At 34.9% G+C, this 13,772-nt stretch overlaps 1 protein-coding gene across 9 annotated transcripts in view; it reads left to right on the forward strand.

The window, feature by feature from the left end:
• The window catches only part of ADGRV1 (adhesion G protein-coupled receptor V1), a 288,663-nt gene that overhangs the window by 56,620 nt on the left and 218,271 nt on the right, over positions 1 to 13,772 (forward strand). For all 9 annotated transcript variants that reach the window (XR_011682574.1, XM_071448717.1, XM_071448721.1 and 6 more), the window contains 9 exons: positions 1,487 to 1,860; positions 3,835 to 4,011; positions 6,179 to 6,359; positions 6,986 to 7,188; positions 7,822 to 7,951; positions 9,373 to 9,453; positions 10,806 to 10,945; positions 11,359 to 11,968; positions 12,869 to 13,084. Coding sequence is in view for 8 of the 9 variants with exons in the window: in XM_071448717.1 (XP_071304818.1) it covers positions 1,487 to 1,860; positions 3,835 to 4,011; positions 6,179 to 6,359; positions 6,986 to 7,188; positions 7,822 to 7,951; positions 9,373 to 9,453; positions 10,806 to 10,945; positions 11,359 to 11,968; positions 12,869 to 13,084 (2,112 nt within the window). In the remaining variant the exon portion in view is untranslated. The remainder of the gene's footprint in view (positions 1 to 1,486; positions 1,861 to 3,834; positions 4,012 to 6,178; positions 6,360 to 6,985; positions 7,189 to 7,821; positions 7,952 to 9,372; positions 9,454 to 10,805; positions 10,946 to 11,358; positions 11,969 to 12,868; positions 13,085 to 13,772) is intronic.

The following is a 13,772-nucleotide window of genomic DNA, read 5'->3' on the forward strand; positions in this document are numbered from 1 at the left end:
ATATATTTACAGTTAAGATTTTGATTAGATTTACAGTATTGTGGCTAAGAAAGAATTTTTTCTCTTGATTTCTGAAACAAAATACAATAATGTTTTTGATTCTAGTTGTGTTATTATATTACAGCTAAACCACGACTTTTTTAAGCGATGGAATTTTCAGGGTTTAGATTTACTTATGCATGTATTTACATGATATATGAAAATTTTGCCCATCTGTTCAATGATGTTCCAAATAACATTAGCATATGTACTTCAGTTCCTCTAACTTGATATTCTCAGATGTGACTTAGTCATACATAACCATTATGGACTTTTACACTCAAATAGCATAGCAATGAGCATCACAATAATTCCTTTAACAAGTCAGGTATTGTATGGTAGGGATATGTTTATGTTTACTCTTTCTTTTGCATTTCCTCACTCTTCCATGTGCTTCTTTTTCATAGTAGTAATCTCCTTCTTTTCATTTCTTTCTCTCCCCATCAGTTTCACAGGTTTTCTTTCATGGGGATAGGCAGTGTATGATTATCAAATTTTTGAGTACAGGCTCCTCTGTAATCAAAGAAGGAAAATTTAATAACATGCAGTGATGTTAAATGCATATACATCTACTTGAATATATGTGCACAAACATAAAGCTCTGTCTGGATATACTAGAAATATATGCTGAGGTTTTTAATCTCTCACCATTTAATGTTAGATACAGTGGGTGCTGTAGCCTGGCTTTTTTCACCATCCTCTGCTTTGTGTCTTGGGACCATTAGCAGTTGTGGTTGCTTGTTTCTAGAAGTGACACTCAGTGGCACATTTCCTTCCAAAATCAAAAACCAGCTGAAGAGATATGTTCTCTGTGTTTTAGAGTGACAGGAGTATGAGCTATCAGCTTAGTTTATTTGTGAAAAAGAGAACTGTCATCCTCTGATTTGCTGAATAGAATAATTTTCTGGAGAGAAAGAAATGTTAAAGCGGTTGTAAAAAGTGCTTGGAACTGGGTCTACATTTCTTAAGCCTCTCTTCCAGTGCATAAGGGTATAAGCATGTGTCCTGTGTAGCTAATACTCTGATCATCAGAATGGATTCTGTGTCCTAGCAGAGGACACATTAAATATAGAAAGATAAAATGGGTAAAGCAAGTGTTCAGAAAAACAAAATTGAGATAGGCTGCAGCTGGCTGTGAAATTTTTTAATGGAAAGAGAGACGTTTCTAAGATTCATTAAGATAAGGGATGACGACAATGTGCAGATAGAATTAGTAGGATGAAAAACATGAACCATCTAGGAAGCATCTAGGAAGGAATTATTTGACCTGAAATGATCTACCTGTAACACTGAGATGAGGCTTCAGGAGCCTCCCAGTCTACATTTCAAGATAATTGTGATTATTAACCCAGGGACAATCAACAATTTAGCACAGATTATTAAATAATTACATATATTAGTTATTTTGAACCCAATAACATGAGAAAAATTCTAATTTTCTTCTCAGGTCCAGGAATAGTGAGAATTGGAGCAGGAATCAATGGCAACAGCAGGTACACAGGTTTAATGCAGGATGTAAGGCTTTATGAGAGAAAACTGACACAAGCAGAGATCTATGAACTCCATGCAACTCCTGCAAAGAGTGATGTACACCCTGTCTCTGGGTATTTGGAATATCGGCAAGGAGAAACCAATAAATCATTCATTGTGTCTGCAAAGGATGATAAAGAGGAAGAAGGAGAGGAGTTATTCATCCTAAAGCTCATTTCTGTGTGTGGTGGAGCTCGAATTTCAGAAGAAAACACAACAGCAAGATTAAGAATACAGAAAAGTGATAATGCTAATGGTTTATTTGGCTTCACTGGACCATGTATTCCTGAGGTAAGATGCTCATAAGAAAAGCTACAGGAGGTCAAACTAATGGCAAGGCTAACTAACCTTTGAAGGGCCTTGATTCTACATTTTTAGTTTCTGTAGTCAAGCAAAGTTTTCTAGAATTTGGAATTGTGTAAGTTCTGTTCATACAGCCTCAGTCACTCTAGCATTTCCGATATTACTTTTTTTTAATCCCCTCCAAATTATTTTTATTAAGAAAATGTATCTTATTACACAAACTGAAAACTAAGGCTTAAAATTTCGTAGAACAGTTTTTTCCTCTACTTCTGTAACTTCTGAGACTGTAACCTGATGTCATCTTGGAGGGAGTTCATTTTCTTCTTAGTATCTGGTACAGTTCTGTGTTTTGGATTCAGGATGAGAATAATGTTGATATCACAAGGATGGTTTGGCTGTTGCTAAGTACTGCTTCACCTGGGTTGAAGACTTCTGTGTCATGCTCAGCTAGTGAGGAGCTTCACAAAAAGATGGGAGAGAGCATGTTCAGGACAGCTGACCTGAATTGGCCAAAAGAACATTCCATATTACAGAATGTCATGTGCAGCATATAAACTGGGGGAGTTACCTGGAATGCAGTTGGTCATTGTTTGGAAATGGACTGGGTTTTGGTCAGCATGTGGTGAGCGATTGTGCTGTGCAGGAATTGCTTCTCCTGAGTTCTGTTCCAGTGTCTTCCTCCCTTAAATTAAATCATTATCATTTTCATCATCATATTTGATATGAATTCACTTAATATTGGCTGGAAGTTACTGTTTTTAAACATTAAATATGCAGGTGACCATCATATATGCAGTATATAAAACTTGAATCTTTTTTTGAGGGGATTGAAATAATTGTAATTAATTTTTTAGTTTTTTAATCATTATGAGGGAGAAGACATGACACCCATTTCTATTGTTATTAGATTATTTTGGGAAAAAAATTCATAATGCTTTCAAATCTGGGAGCTCTTATGACCTCTTAAGTTCATCCTTTCTATCTGAAGTCCTTATGATGTGTTTGAAGGCAACCGTCTTGCCTGACTGATGATAGTATTCGGTTCGGTTCAGTTTGTTTTCCAGGTGCCTACTATCTGCTACCATAATGGATTCCTTCAGTTTCCAATGCCACTGGTAATTCTGTGATGTCACAGATCAGCAATCAACCGTGACACAAAATTAAAAATTTATGTGGCATGTTAATTGTTTAGCCTTTATCTTATAGCATTGTTTATCAGTAGTTTAATTTCCTTATGTCTGTATCTGTCCACTGAGCAGCTGAAGGCATATTCAGTATTTGCACTGTGCTATACAGCAGCTCTGAAATTTACCTAATGCTTAAGATAGCTTTATTCATTCTGATAACTTTCAACTAAAATGATTTTCTATTTTAGTTTGATGATCATAAATTTTTTAATACACTTTCCCAGTATCAATACCTGATTTGTTCCAAATATGTGAAATTTTTGCTGCTAAGGGCATGTACTTTATGAAGACAGAATTGCAAAGAGTACTGTAGCACAAAAAGTTATTCCGTTTTTTTCTGAATCATAATAGTATAGTTTAATTTAAATGTATCTATTTTTTTCCATAGTGGTTTTAGTGAGGGAAAGGAGGAATCCAAATCTTTCTTTAAATTAAAATTAAAATAGCTGACATTAATATAAAACAGTATAGTCTTTTGCTTTTGATATACACATTTCAAACATTGATTCTGTTTTTGTGTCCAAAAGAAACAACAGGGTACAGTTACTGGCTGACCTCAGGGAGATGCTAGAAGCTATTGCAATTTCCATTAAGATTGTTCTGACCGCCATCAACATCAGTTTCAGCTTCCTGTCACTCCAGAAGTGCTGCAAGTAACATGACAGCATAAAGAATTCTGAACATTTGAATAGCATTAGAGAATTCAAACTTTTATATTTGTTCCTTTGATTTACTTTGATCATAACAAATATGTCAATTTCTTGCTTTCTTCCAGGCTGCTGATGAGGGTTCCACTATATCCTGTGTTGTGGAGCGAACAAGGGGCGCCCTAGACTATGTGTATATAAATTACATTATCTCACAGGTTGATTCCAGGGGCATTAATTACTCCCTTAGCGATTTTTCTAACAGCAGTGGCACTATCACATTCCTTCCTTGGCAGAGATCAGAGGTAAACCCTACCTTCCTATTAAATATTAATTCTGTCCTTTGCAAACCTGCTGGAAAACACCTTCTGAGGATGCTTGACAGGTTTTCATACTAAAGAGTCTTTTCTTCACATGGCTTTTTTTACATTTTGCAGGGTTTTTTCATCTTTGACATCTAACAAGTGATAGGATAGACGCCTATATATCTGTGTGCATCTCAGTTTAGGCATTACTGTGCATACATGAATACTTAAATGCAAATAATTGCACATAAAATATGTTTACATATATGTATATATTAGATATATGTATACCCATATATATATATATATATATATTTCAAGTTTAGGTGGTCCTGGGTTGAATAGTGGAGCCAGTGACTTCTGAAATTGGAATATAATCAGATTTTGCATCTGAGTTGTGGAGATCAGTTTTATCTTCACAACAATTAAGTAGACAGCAGTCAAATTCACTGCTGTAATCAAATGTCTTGCAACTGTTAGAATGTTAGCCATCTTCTATTAAATATTAAGACCCGAATGTTTCGGGGTGTGTCCTGCCTGGCTTCGTCTGGCCTCGCTGCTGGACCAAAGGCGGCAGCTGTGGCGTTTTTCACCCCAGAGATGCCTTTGGCTGGCTGCGTGCTGCAGCTGGACGCTCAGAACAAGTCCAGGCAAAATAGGAACTCAGTTTACCTTTGGTGGAAAAGGTTCAGACGAGATGAAGGTGAAGAGAAAAGGAGCGGGTTCTGCCGTGTAGCTTAGATCCAGAGTTTTATTGTAGCATGGTAGACCTCTGAATGTGGTATCAGCTCCAGCCAGACAGGCAGAGACAGAACCACGGCAGAGACATGGCAGAGACCCCGACCGCGTGGTCTCGTGTCCTTTTAAGGCCCGGGGACAGGGGGAGGGGACGGACAGGTGAGGGCCAACCAGGTGTGAGCAGGGGAAGGGTCAGGGGATGTGGACGCTGGGACAAACCAATGAGCCCAGGCCTGGGGGCCATCTGCCAATCACACGACGCCTTGCTGGAAGGTGCCAGGCAGGAGGGCAAAAGGGGAGGGGGAAAGGTTGGCATGCTTGAGGGGGATGGGACAGGTGAGGCAGGAAATGGTGACGCACTGCAACAATATTCTGTCTCTTTTGATTAATGTATTTCTGTGAATTTGATCCCAACCCACAGCATGGGAATTTCACATTTATTTGAAAAAGAGGTGTGGGACCACAATACTATAGAAAGTTCATATGTGTTTTTTATTGGTGTTTGTTAAATAGAAAGGGTGGATTGATAGTAGAAAATACTGTCTTTAATTTTCCTTCTGTCATTCTGTTGAAGTCAGTAGGGACTGAGTGAAACCTACTGACATAATTTGAAATGATCCCAGTGACTCAGAGCTGTGGATTTGGTCCCAGTTAAACAATGTAACTGATTACAGCTTGGCAAAAACTTGTGATTTTGGAAAATATTATGCTCCTGGCAGTTTATTAGCTTTAATTCTCTACTGAAATGTATTACTGCATTACATACAGTCATTTAAAGTTAAATTTGCCAAGCTTTTCCAGTCTGGCAGCATGGATGAGGCCTGACTTCATAAAGAAGTAGAAAAGACCTGGTGAGCCCTCTTGCTCCATTGCTATGTGGTCCAATATATGGTCTACATATAGAGAACCTAATGGTCATGGCCCTAAGAAACAGACTGGGAGCAGTTGCTCATCAGGTGAAAATCTTAAAGAGAATTTCCATTGACATTTTTAAACTACTCATTCCCATGGCTCTACAACAGCTTCCTAAATTTTTTCTCCTATATATTTGTCAAATCGCAATATATAGGAAGCTGGAATCATCTGAGATTAATATTATAGTTTATGCAGAGCAGATTATGTTACATGGTAGGATGATCTGTAACCTCAAGTGTCAGGTGGCATTAAAAGCTCACTTCACTTGCTCTCTAAATTAGATTAATTGCTGTAAAGTCTCTGACAGCTTGGTAAAGATGTTTTTGGAATTGGAATTCTAAACTTATCATAAGGTTAAATAATTTGGAGGGCAATAGTGTCCTCTACATTTCTTTCTGAACTCAGAGCAGATACAGCTGATTGACTAAAAATTTAATTGTTCAAAAGGGTCATAAAAATCTTAAGGGATGTATGTTACATACTTTGATTTCTCCATTATTTTGTCCTTCTCTAGGTCTTAAATTTGCATGTTATTGATGATGACATTCCGGAGCTAAATGAATATTTCCGTGTGACATTGGTCTCTGCAGTGTCTGGAGATGGAAAACGAGGTTCAACTCCTACCAGTGGAGCAAGTATAGATCCAGAAAAGGAAACTACTGATATCAGCATTAAAGCCAGTGACCATCCATATGGTAACAATGTTGAAGATGATACAGTCTTATTGCAGATTTATATATACTTCTAGCTCAAGAGGTAAAAAATTTGCCTAGCCTAGATAGATGAGGAAGCAATGTCAAGTAATACACTTTATCTAACTTGAGATTAATTCATAATTTTTATACAAGAATGAAAGTCAAATTACTTACTCTTGAAAATACTACAAAAAAGGGATTAAAGCTGCCCCAACCAAACATGGGATCATCCCCATTTGCAAGAAAACCACATTGCATATTGTTAATTTTATGGTCATTTTTGTGAAATGAGAATTTGTGAAATGAGGATTTGTACCAGAGGGAGACATTTAAACATTGTTATACCAATAAGTACCCAATAGTATGACATTTGAGTTCTTTTGGGAAGCATTGAATTCATTCTTGGGAAATGGTTTTTTTAAGACTAACATGAATATCAGTGAGAGTGAGAATGGTACATAGTACATTCCTGGAAATAGCATGATTGAATCCTAAAGGCATCTTAATATGTTTAAAATTTCATAAACATTAAATATAGATATTATAAATATTTCTGGTTAAATTTTTATTATTATAATTTGAATTTTATATGAGAAGCCATGTAAATTATAATTTTTGTCTTTCAGGTCTACTGCAGTTCTCAGTGGGGCCACCTCCTCAGCCCGGTGATGACATGATTGTGCCAGCCTCTGCTGTGCCCCATATCACTGTTAAAGAAGAAGTTGGACACGTCAGATTATTGGTCGTTCGTGCACAAGGGCTTCTTGGAACAGTTCTTATAGAATACAGGACAATGCCACTTACAGCTTTCAGTCCTAAAGATTATCAGGTACGGCCATTGCCAAGGTGTGTAATTATTTTAGAATTTAATTAAAGCTATTTGTCCTGGAAATAGCCATCAGTTTGAATATTTTAGCTCTGCTGTGATTCTTTTCATAGAAACAGTTTGTTTTATTATGGTGTTGTGATAGATGCATAATACTATACAAATATAACCCATAGTGTCCATTTTGCCTCCTTTCTGTGCAGCATGTTGTGTTTCCTAAGAAAAGCTCCTGGGTTTGATTTTTATATCCTTAAGAAAATTGTGAGTTCAGGAAGAATGGATATTTCCTATTGTTTCTAAGTATATCAGACTTTATATGACCATACAAGTGCATATGCAGGTGAAGATAATATTAGTCCTTACTAGGACTTGTACATATTCAACAACATAGCTTATAAGTACATTTTCTTCTCTGACTGCTCTTTGGGCAGAAAATGTAGATAAATGAAGGTGCTTATAATTCAATGAATTTAGATTGGTATTTCTTATAACAAAGTCTCAGCAGATTTTTTAAAGTTAAAGTGAAGAAAAGTAGATGTTTTGATAAAGAGAAAAAGAATTGAGGTTTTATTTCTTTTTTCATTTGGATGAGAACACTAAACTTGAACAAAACTCTGATGACCTGTCCTATTTCAGGCTGTTTGGGGCTCAATGGAATTTCAGCCTGGAGAAAGATACAAGTACATTACTGTTAACATCACGGACAATTCTATTCCTGAACTAGAAAAAACTTTTAAAGTGGAGCTGTTGAACTCGGAGGGAGGAGGTAAGGCACATATATCAACCCACTGGTTGTATTTTTGTGATCTTTATTTATCCCTTAAAATCTAACCTTGTGAACTATTTCCACATTATTTCTAAACACACACCCTCCAGAAAGCAGTGATTCTTTTTCTGAAAAAACTGTCCTTCATATGTTTTGTTGATCACTGCTGTAAACAATCAGATCTCAAAAGTATATTACTGCCATATATTCAAAGGCAATTGCTGCTTTTAAAATTACATAATTCCATAGTTGATAGAAGGAAATAAAGTAATGTAAAAAAATTTTTTTTTTTTCAAGTTTTCAGTATTTAAGGTTTAACAGCCAAAGGTGTGCTTTTTATCTACCACTTAAATGAAACTGGAGAAATTGCAATAAACTGGTTTATAGCTTATTCAAATAGATTATAGCCTTAGAAAATTGTGGGTTTTGAGATGCCTGCAGAGTTTAGCTGAGTTGGAGAACTAGCTAGAAGCTAGTGTAAATCTTGCTGTGAGACATTAGTCTTAGAACTGTTGGAAAGCATCTGTGCTCCTGCCATGTAAAATCAATTTTGCTTTACAGAATTTTTTGATTTACAGAATAAATTTCCATTGCAAAAAGTTTTTAAGGGAGATTCCTCCTGGTTGGAGGAAAAGAAATAATTAAAAATATTGAGAGCCATAAAGTGCCTTTTTAACTGATATTTTTCTAATCAATTCAGAATTGCAAGTGTGATGCCTTCTAGAAAGTTAGATCATATTAACATGAATGTCTGTGCCGCAATGTGGCATGATGGTGTTATGCTAAGATTCTTTTGATAAAAGTTTGAGTTTTCATGCCTGTGGAATTTTTGGTCAAGTAGTTGTTTCAGTTAAGCAAACTTTTCTCTTTCACTTTTTTTGGTTAGAAAACTTAGAGCTAACTTTGGTAATTTACTAGATGCAGATACTTCCTCAGCATAATTTTTTGAAGCTTTCCAACACCACTGCAAGCACAAAACTTGGAATAAAGGCTCCATCAGTTAAGCTGCCAAATTTTTTTGACTTTCTGGCACAAGTTTTTGATTTGTGAGAAAATATTAGAGTAAGAGGATTTCATAGGGTCGAGCCACTTCTTCCCTCTCCTTCCTGCCCCATTTCTAATTTCTCCAATAGGATTGAGAAAGAGGGAACACAGAAAGAAAGGTAAAAAAAAAAGATAAAGTTACATGTGTTTTCCTTCCTTCTGACTTCCTTTTATGATTCCAGTGCGATAAATTAAACAAGAGGTAGCATATTCAATATTTTTTCTGGCTTTTAGGAGAAATTCATTTTGAAAATTGACACTTTCCTAAAATACACCTGTCTTTTTGTGTTATCCAGAAATGTGTAAGTTACTTTCTGCTTTCCCTTTATTTATAAATGTATATATGTGTATGTATCTGTATGTCTGTCATCTTAAAGTTTCTGAGCTCTTTAGAAATGATGGAAGTGGTAGTGGTGATGGGAACATGGATTTCTTCTTTTCAACTGTCCCTCAACATGGTAAGCTTTTTTGATTAATCCTGTATTTTATTTTTAAGTGTAATAGATATCATAAATTATTATGCTTGATGCAACTTCCTTTACATGCAGTTAGAGATTATTAATCTAGATTTCACTTAAAATTTTACAAAAAAAAATTCTTTTCCATTTTAACTTAGGTGTAATTTCATTAGTAGTCAGTGTATTATGTAAAGCAGAGTACAACAGGCTCATATATAATCAAAACTATATTGTTGTAAAATACAATATAGCAATTTCAGAATTAAAGCTTATAAAATTATCTTTGTCTGAGCATTGTCAAATTTTCCCGGGAGGAAAAGCAAAGGTACTTTTAAAATTGAAGGCAATTTTAGAACTACCTTTGATAATATATGATATAATAGTCTATGTATAATTTACCCTTCATGGCAAAAATAATCTTAAAATATAGTAAGTTGTGTTAGATTTTTTAATGAAATAATTTCATCTTTTTCCTCTTTCCTTTCTTCATGTTTCTATTTATGTCATGATATGGATAAAACAATGATAATTAATATTGATTAAAAAATTCCAAATGAAGAAATAACATCAAATATATAGGAAAACCCTATGCATATAGGACTTCAAATGAAAACCTGAAAAATGTAAAAATGTTATATGAGCACCCAAATGCTAGTAGAGTAATATTTTTTCTTTTTTTTTTTAATTTTTTTTCTTATATTTTCTTTTTTTTCTTTTTTTTCTTTTTTTCTTTTCTTTTTCTTTTTTCTTTTTTTTTTTTTTTTTGTTTCCTTTTCCTTCTTTTTTCTTTTTTCTTTTTTTTTTTTTTTGACATTCTGTTTCCCTTTTACTTGTTTCCAGGAATAGTTTCCTTTAGTGCGAGACTCTTTTTTTCTCTCCGAGCAGTAAGTTATGTCAACCATGACAATATCTTTAGAAGCAGGATTTACTTGACTTGGTGGGGTTTTTTTGGTCATAGGTTTTTTTCATTTCAGCTTATGTCAGGATGAGATCTGCATTCATCTTGTCTTTCCTCTTATACTGTGGTTTATAGTATAACTCCTCACTGTCCTAAATACTACTCCATTTTCATTCATTAAACCTGTAATTTTACTTTCATTCCTCCCTTAAAATAATACTTTTTTTTATTACATAGTTCTTCAGAAGGACTGAGAGGACTGCCTTACTGAAAGTCAGCTCCTTTTACGTACAGGGGATTATCATGCGTTTTAAAAAGAAAAAAACAAAGATAAATAGCACAAATACTTCATACTCTCTTTTGTATTTTTGTAGCATATTTCTTCAGCTGCTTTATTTCATGTAAGAAAACATAAGAGATAAAAATAACCCTTTTTGGAACTCTCATTTAACAGCTAGCTTGGGAATTGCATCCCACATCCTCGTGACTATTGAGGCTTCTGATGATGCTCATGGTGTGTTTGAGTTCAGTGCTGAGTCCATTTCAGTGAATGGAACTGAGCCTGAAGATGGAGATAGCAATGTTGTGCTGCAGGTTAGGAAGCTTTGAGTCTCATATTGCTGCATTGTACTCTTCTGTCTGTTTTTACTGGTGTTCTCTGATATTTTTGTCATTAGTTTGTGGGGTTTAGAACAACTTTGTCATGAATATTTGTTTTTCCAGTCATGCAGTGTTTGCTAATGTATATTATTCAGCTTGAAACTAAAATAATAATAATATCCAAAAACTTAAAATCTTCTACCTACTTAGAATCAAGGGACTACTGTCTTAAAATAAGTGTTGATAATACAAGTTCTCCAGAGCTGAGATAATAAAAATGACATGCCTTTAAAACACAGACATATCTTTTATTCATCATGCTATTGTGTTTGCTTAATTACATTTCACACTTCTATGTTTCTTTCTCATAGAACAAAAATATGCACATCTTTATATGTTTTTCTTAGGTTGTGAGAAGTCATGGGACCTTATCTCAGGTGACATTGCATTGGATCATAATCTGCGATCTCACCAACGACCTGGTCTCTACGTATGGGAATGTAACATTTGATGTTGGCCAAGTGAGAGCAAATATTACATTACAGGTTTCTCCTGATGATGTTCCTGAATTGGATAAGATGTTTTCAGTCTTGATCATCAATGTGTCCCTTGGTCGTCTTGGATATCATACTAATGCAACAGTAACTATTTTAGCAAACGATGATCCATATGGAGTCTTCATCTTTTCTGAGCAAAACAGACCAATAAAAATTGAGGAAGAAACAAAAAATGTCTCTCTGACAGTTGTAAGATGCGGTGGTCTCCTTGGTACAGTAATGGTGAAATACAGAACTATTGGTGATGAAGAAAAGTTGCCTTTTCTTCCACCTGATGTTGTCAGAGCAATAGAGGGAAAAGACTATATACCCGTTACAGGTTATGTGATCTTTGCAACCAATGAAAGTGAGGCCACAATATCCTTGCCTATTTTGGATGATGATGATCCTGAGAGGTCAGAATCTGTTTTTGTGGAGCTAAGCAGTGTTGTTTTGATCAAGAAAGTTCAGGATCGGCCAAGTAAGTGTCTTACATAAAACCTACAATTTAACTATGAAGGTCAGTATTTATATATAACAGGAGAAACTGCAGCAAGACAAATGAACTCCAATGAACGTCTGCCAAACTGTATACTTAAGATATCTCTTAGTTACCTGACTTGTGCCTGTTATTTCCTTTGGCACACTATTTTATTGAAAAAGTATGAGTATTTCTTTATCCGTTTTGCATTTCTTATGCAAAGTGTTTCAGGCTAAATATGTTAAGATATTTGTTTATGTACTAATACATATTTATTTAGCATTGTTTCTGGAAGTTCAGTAGTAGGAAATAGATAAGCTAGTTTTTTAAATTAAACTACAAAAAAGTCTTATTTAAATAAAGTGACCTGCTGCTTTCTTAGTGTTAACAATGTTTACTTAGTTTCTCATTCAGATAAATTCGGGTCATTACAGCCTGAGTGTGCTTACAGCCATTTGCGCTTCAGAGCTTCTTGGCATGTCTAATTGCTGCCCTTGCTCACAGATTAAGGGGTACCTTCAAATATAATTCCACTTGGAGTTAAAATCTTACTTATATTTCATCATATCAAAAGTAAAACTGAAATTATTGTGAACTGTATTGATCTTATTATTAGTCTTATGGTTAAATAATTAAATAAATTCACAGTACTTCATCTTTTCAAAAAATTATGGCTTGTATGCTCCACAGCATAGTAGAATAATGTTCAGATTTTCTGCCAGAACATAATTTAGACACATGTATTTTGATGTGGTTTGTAGTTATGCTTTGTCCAATTCCAAAAAAGATAATTTTCATGAAAACTAGAGACGGCTAATTTTACATGTGTGCCTATGAACTCTATAGCCATGAATAGTAATCATTTCAGTTACCACTCACTAAGTTTTCTTTATATTTCAGTTAAAAATTCTCCTCGACTTGGTTTAGTGGGTGAGACAATAGCTCATGTGATTATTGATGCCAATGATGATGCTTTTGGAACACTTCAGCTTTCAGCTTCAGCTGTGCGAGTTGCTGAAAACTATGTTGGACCAATCATTAATGTGACCAGAACTGGGGGAATATTTTCAGATGTTTCTGTGAAATTTAAAGCTATGCCAATAACTGCAACAGCTGGTAAGAAAGCAGAATAGCAGAACTATGCAGCCTTTGTTAAAACTGAAACAAGCAAGTGTGTAATGAATGATCTGTTGTATAACAAGAATGAAATATAAGGCATTGACTGTGCTTAGCAAATATGAATCTAAGACCTAGGGGAAAGTTTATGCATTATCACTAGAGAACTTAAAAGTCAAATGAGGGAAGGAATTGGGGTGTTGGTTTACTTAGTTTGTTTACTTAGCACACCACCACTTAAACACCCCCTTTCCCCACACCTCCCAAAATGCTATAGTAGTATATGTAAAAACAATTTAGTCCCATGTATATATTTAAACATGTATATATTTAATAAGCTTAGTGGAGCTTATCGGAGAAGAAGTGACAGCTGGGGACTTAGCTGTAAAATAAATATGGAAAAATCTATCAAAACTCAAGGACTTCTGAAAAGGGAACATAAACTTCTCCAGTTGGTCCCTGCTATACAGAAGGCACATAAAGAAAGGAGAAAAATTATGAAGTCTCTAGGATTACTTAGATGGTTATAAATTGCATGCACTATATTTCAGCTATGTCCAAACTGATTAGGTGAGTGATACATGCTCTGAGAACTTTTAATTTCATTTTTATGTAACAGTGTTACAAATGTGTAACTAGATTTATATCAGAGTAAGCTTTCAATTAGTTTCTGAAGCAGAGCTGTGAT

The sequence above is a fragment of the Agelaius tricolor genome, unplaced genomic scaffold (assembly GCF_023055355.1).
Source record: "Agelaius tricolor isolate 1412-34295 unplaced genomic scaffold, bAgeTri1.0.p SCAF_27, whole genome shotgun sequence".
In the NCBI taxonomy this organism is placed as follows: domain Eukaryota; kingdom Metazoa; phylum Chordata; class Aves; order Passeriformes; family Icteridae; genus Agelaius; species Agelaius tricolor.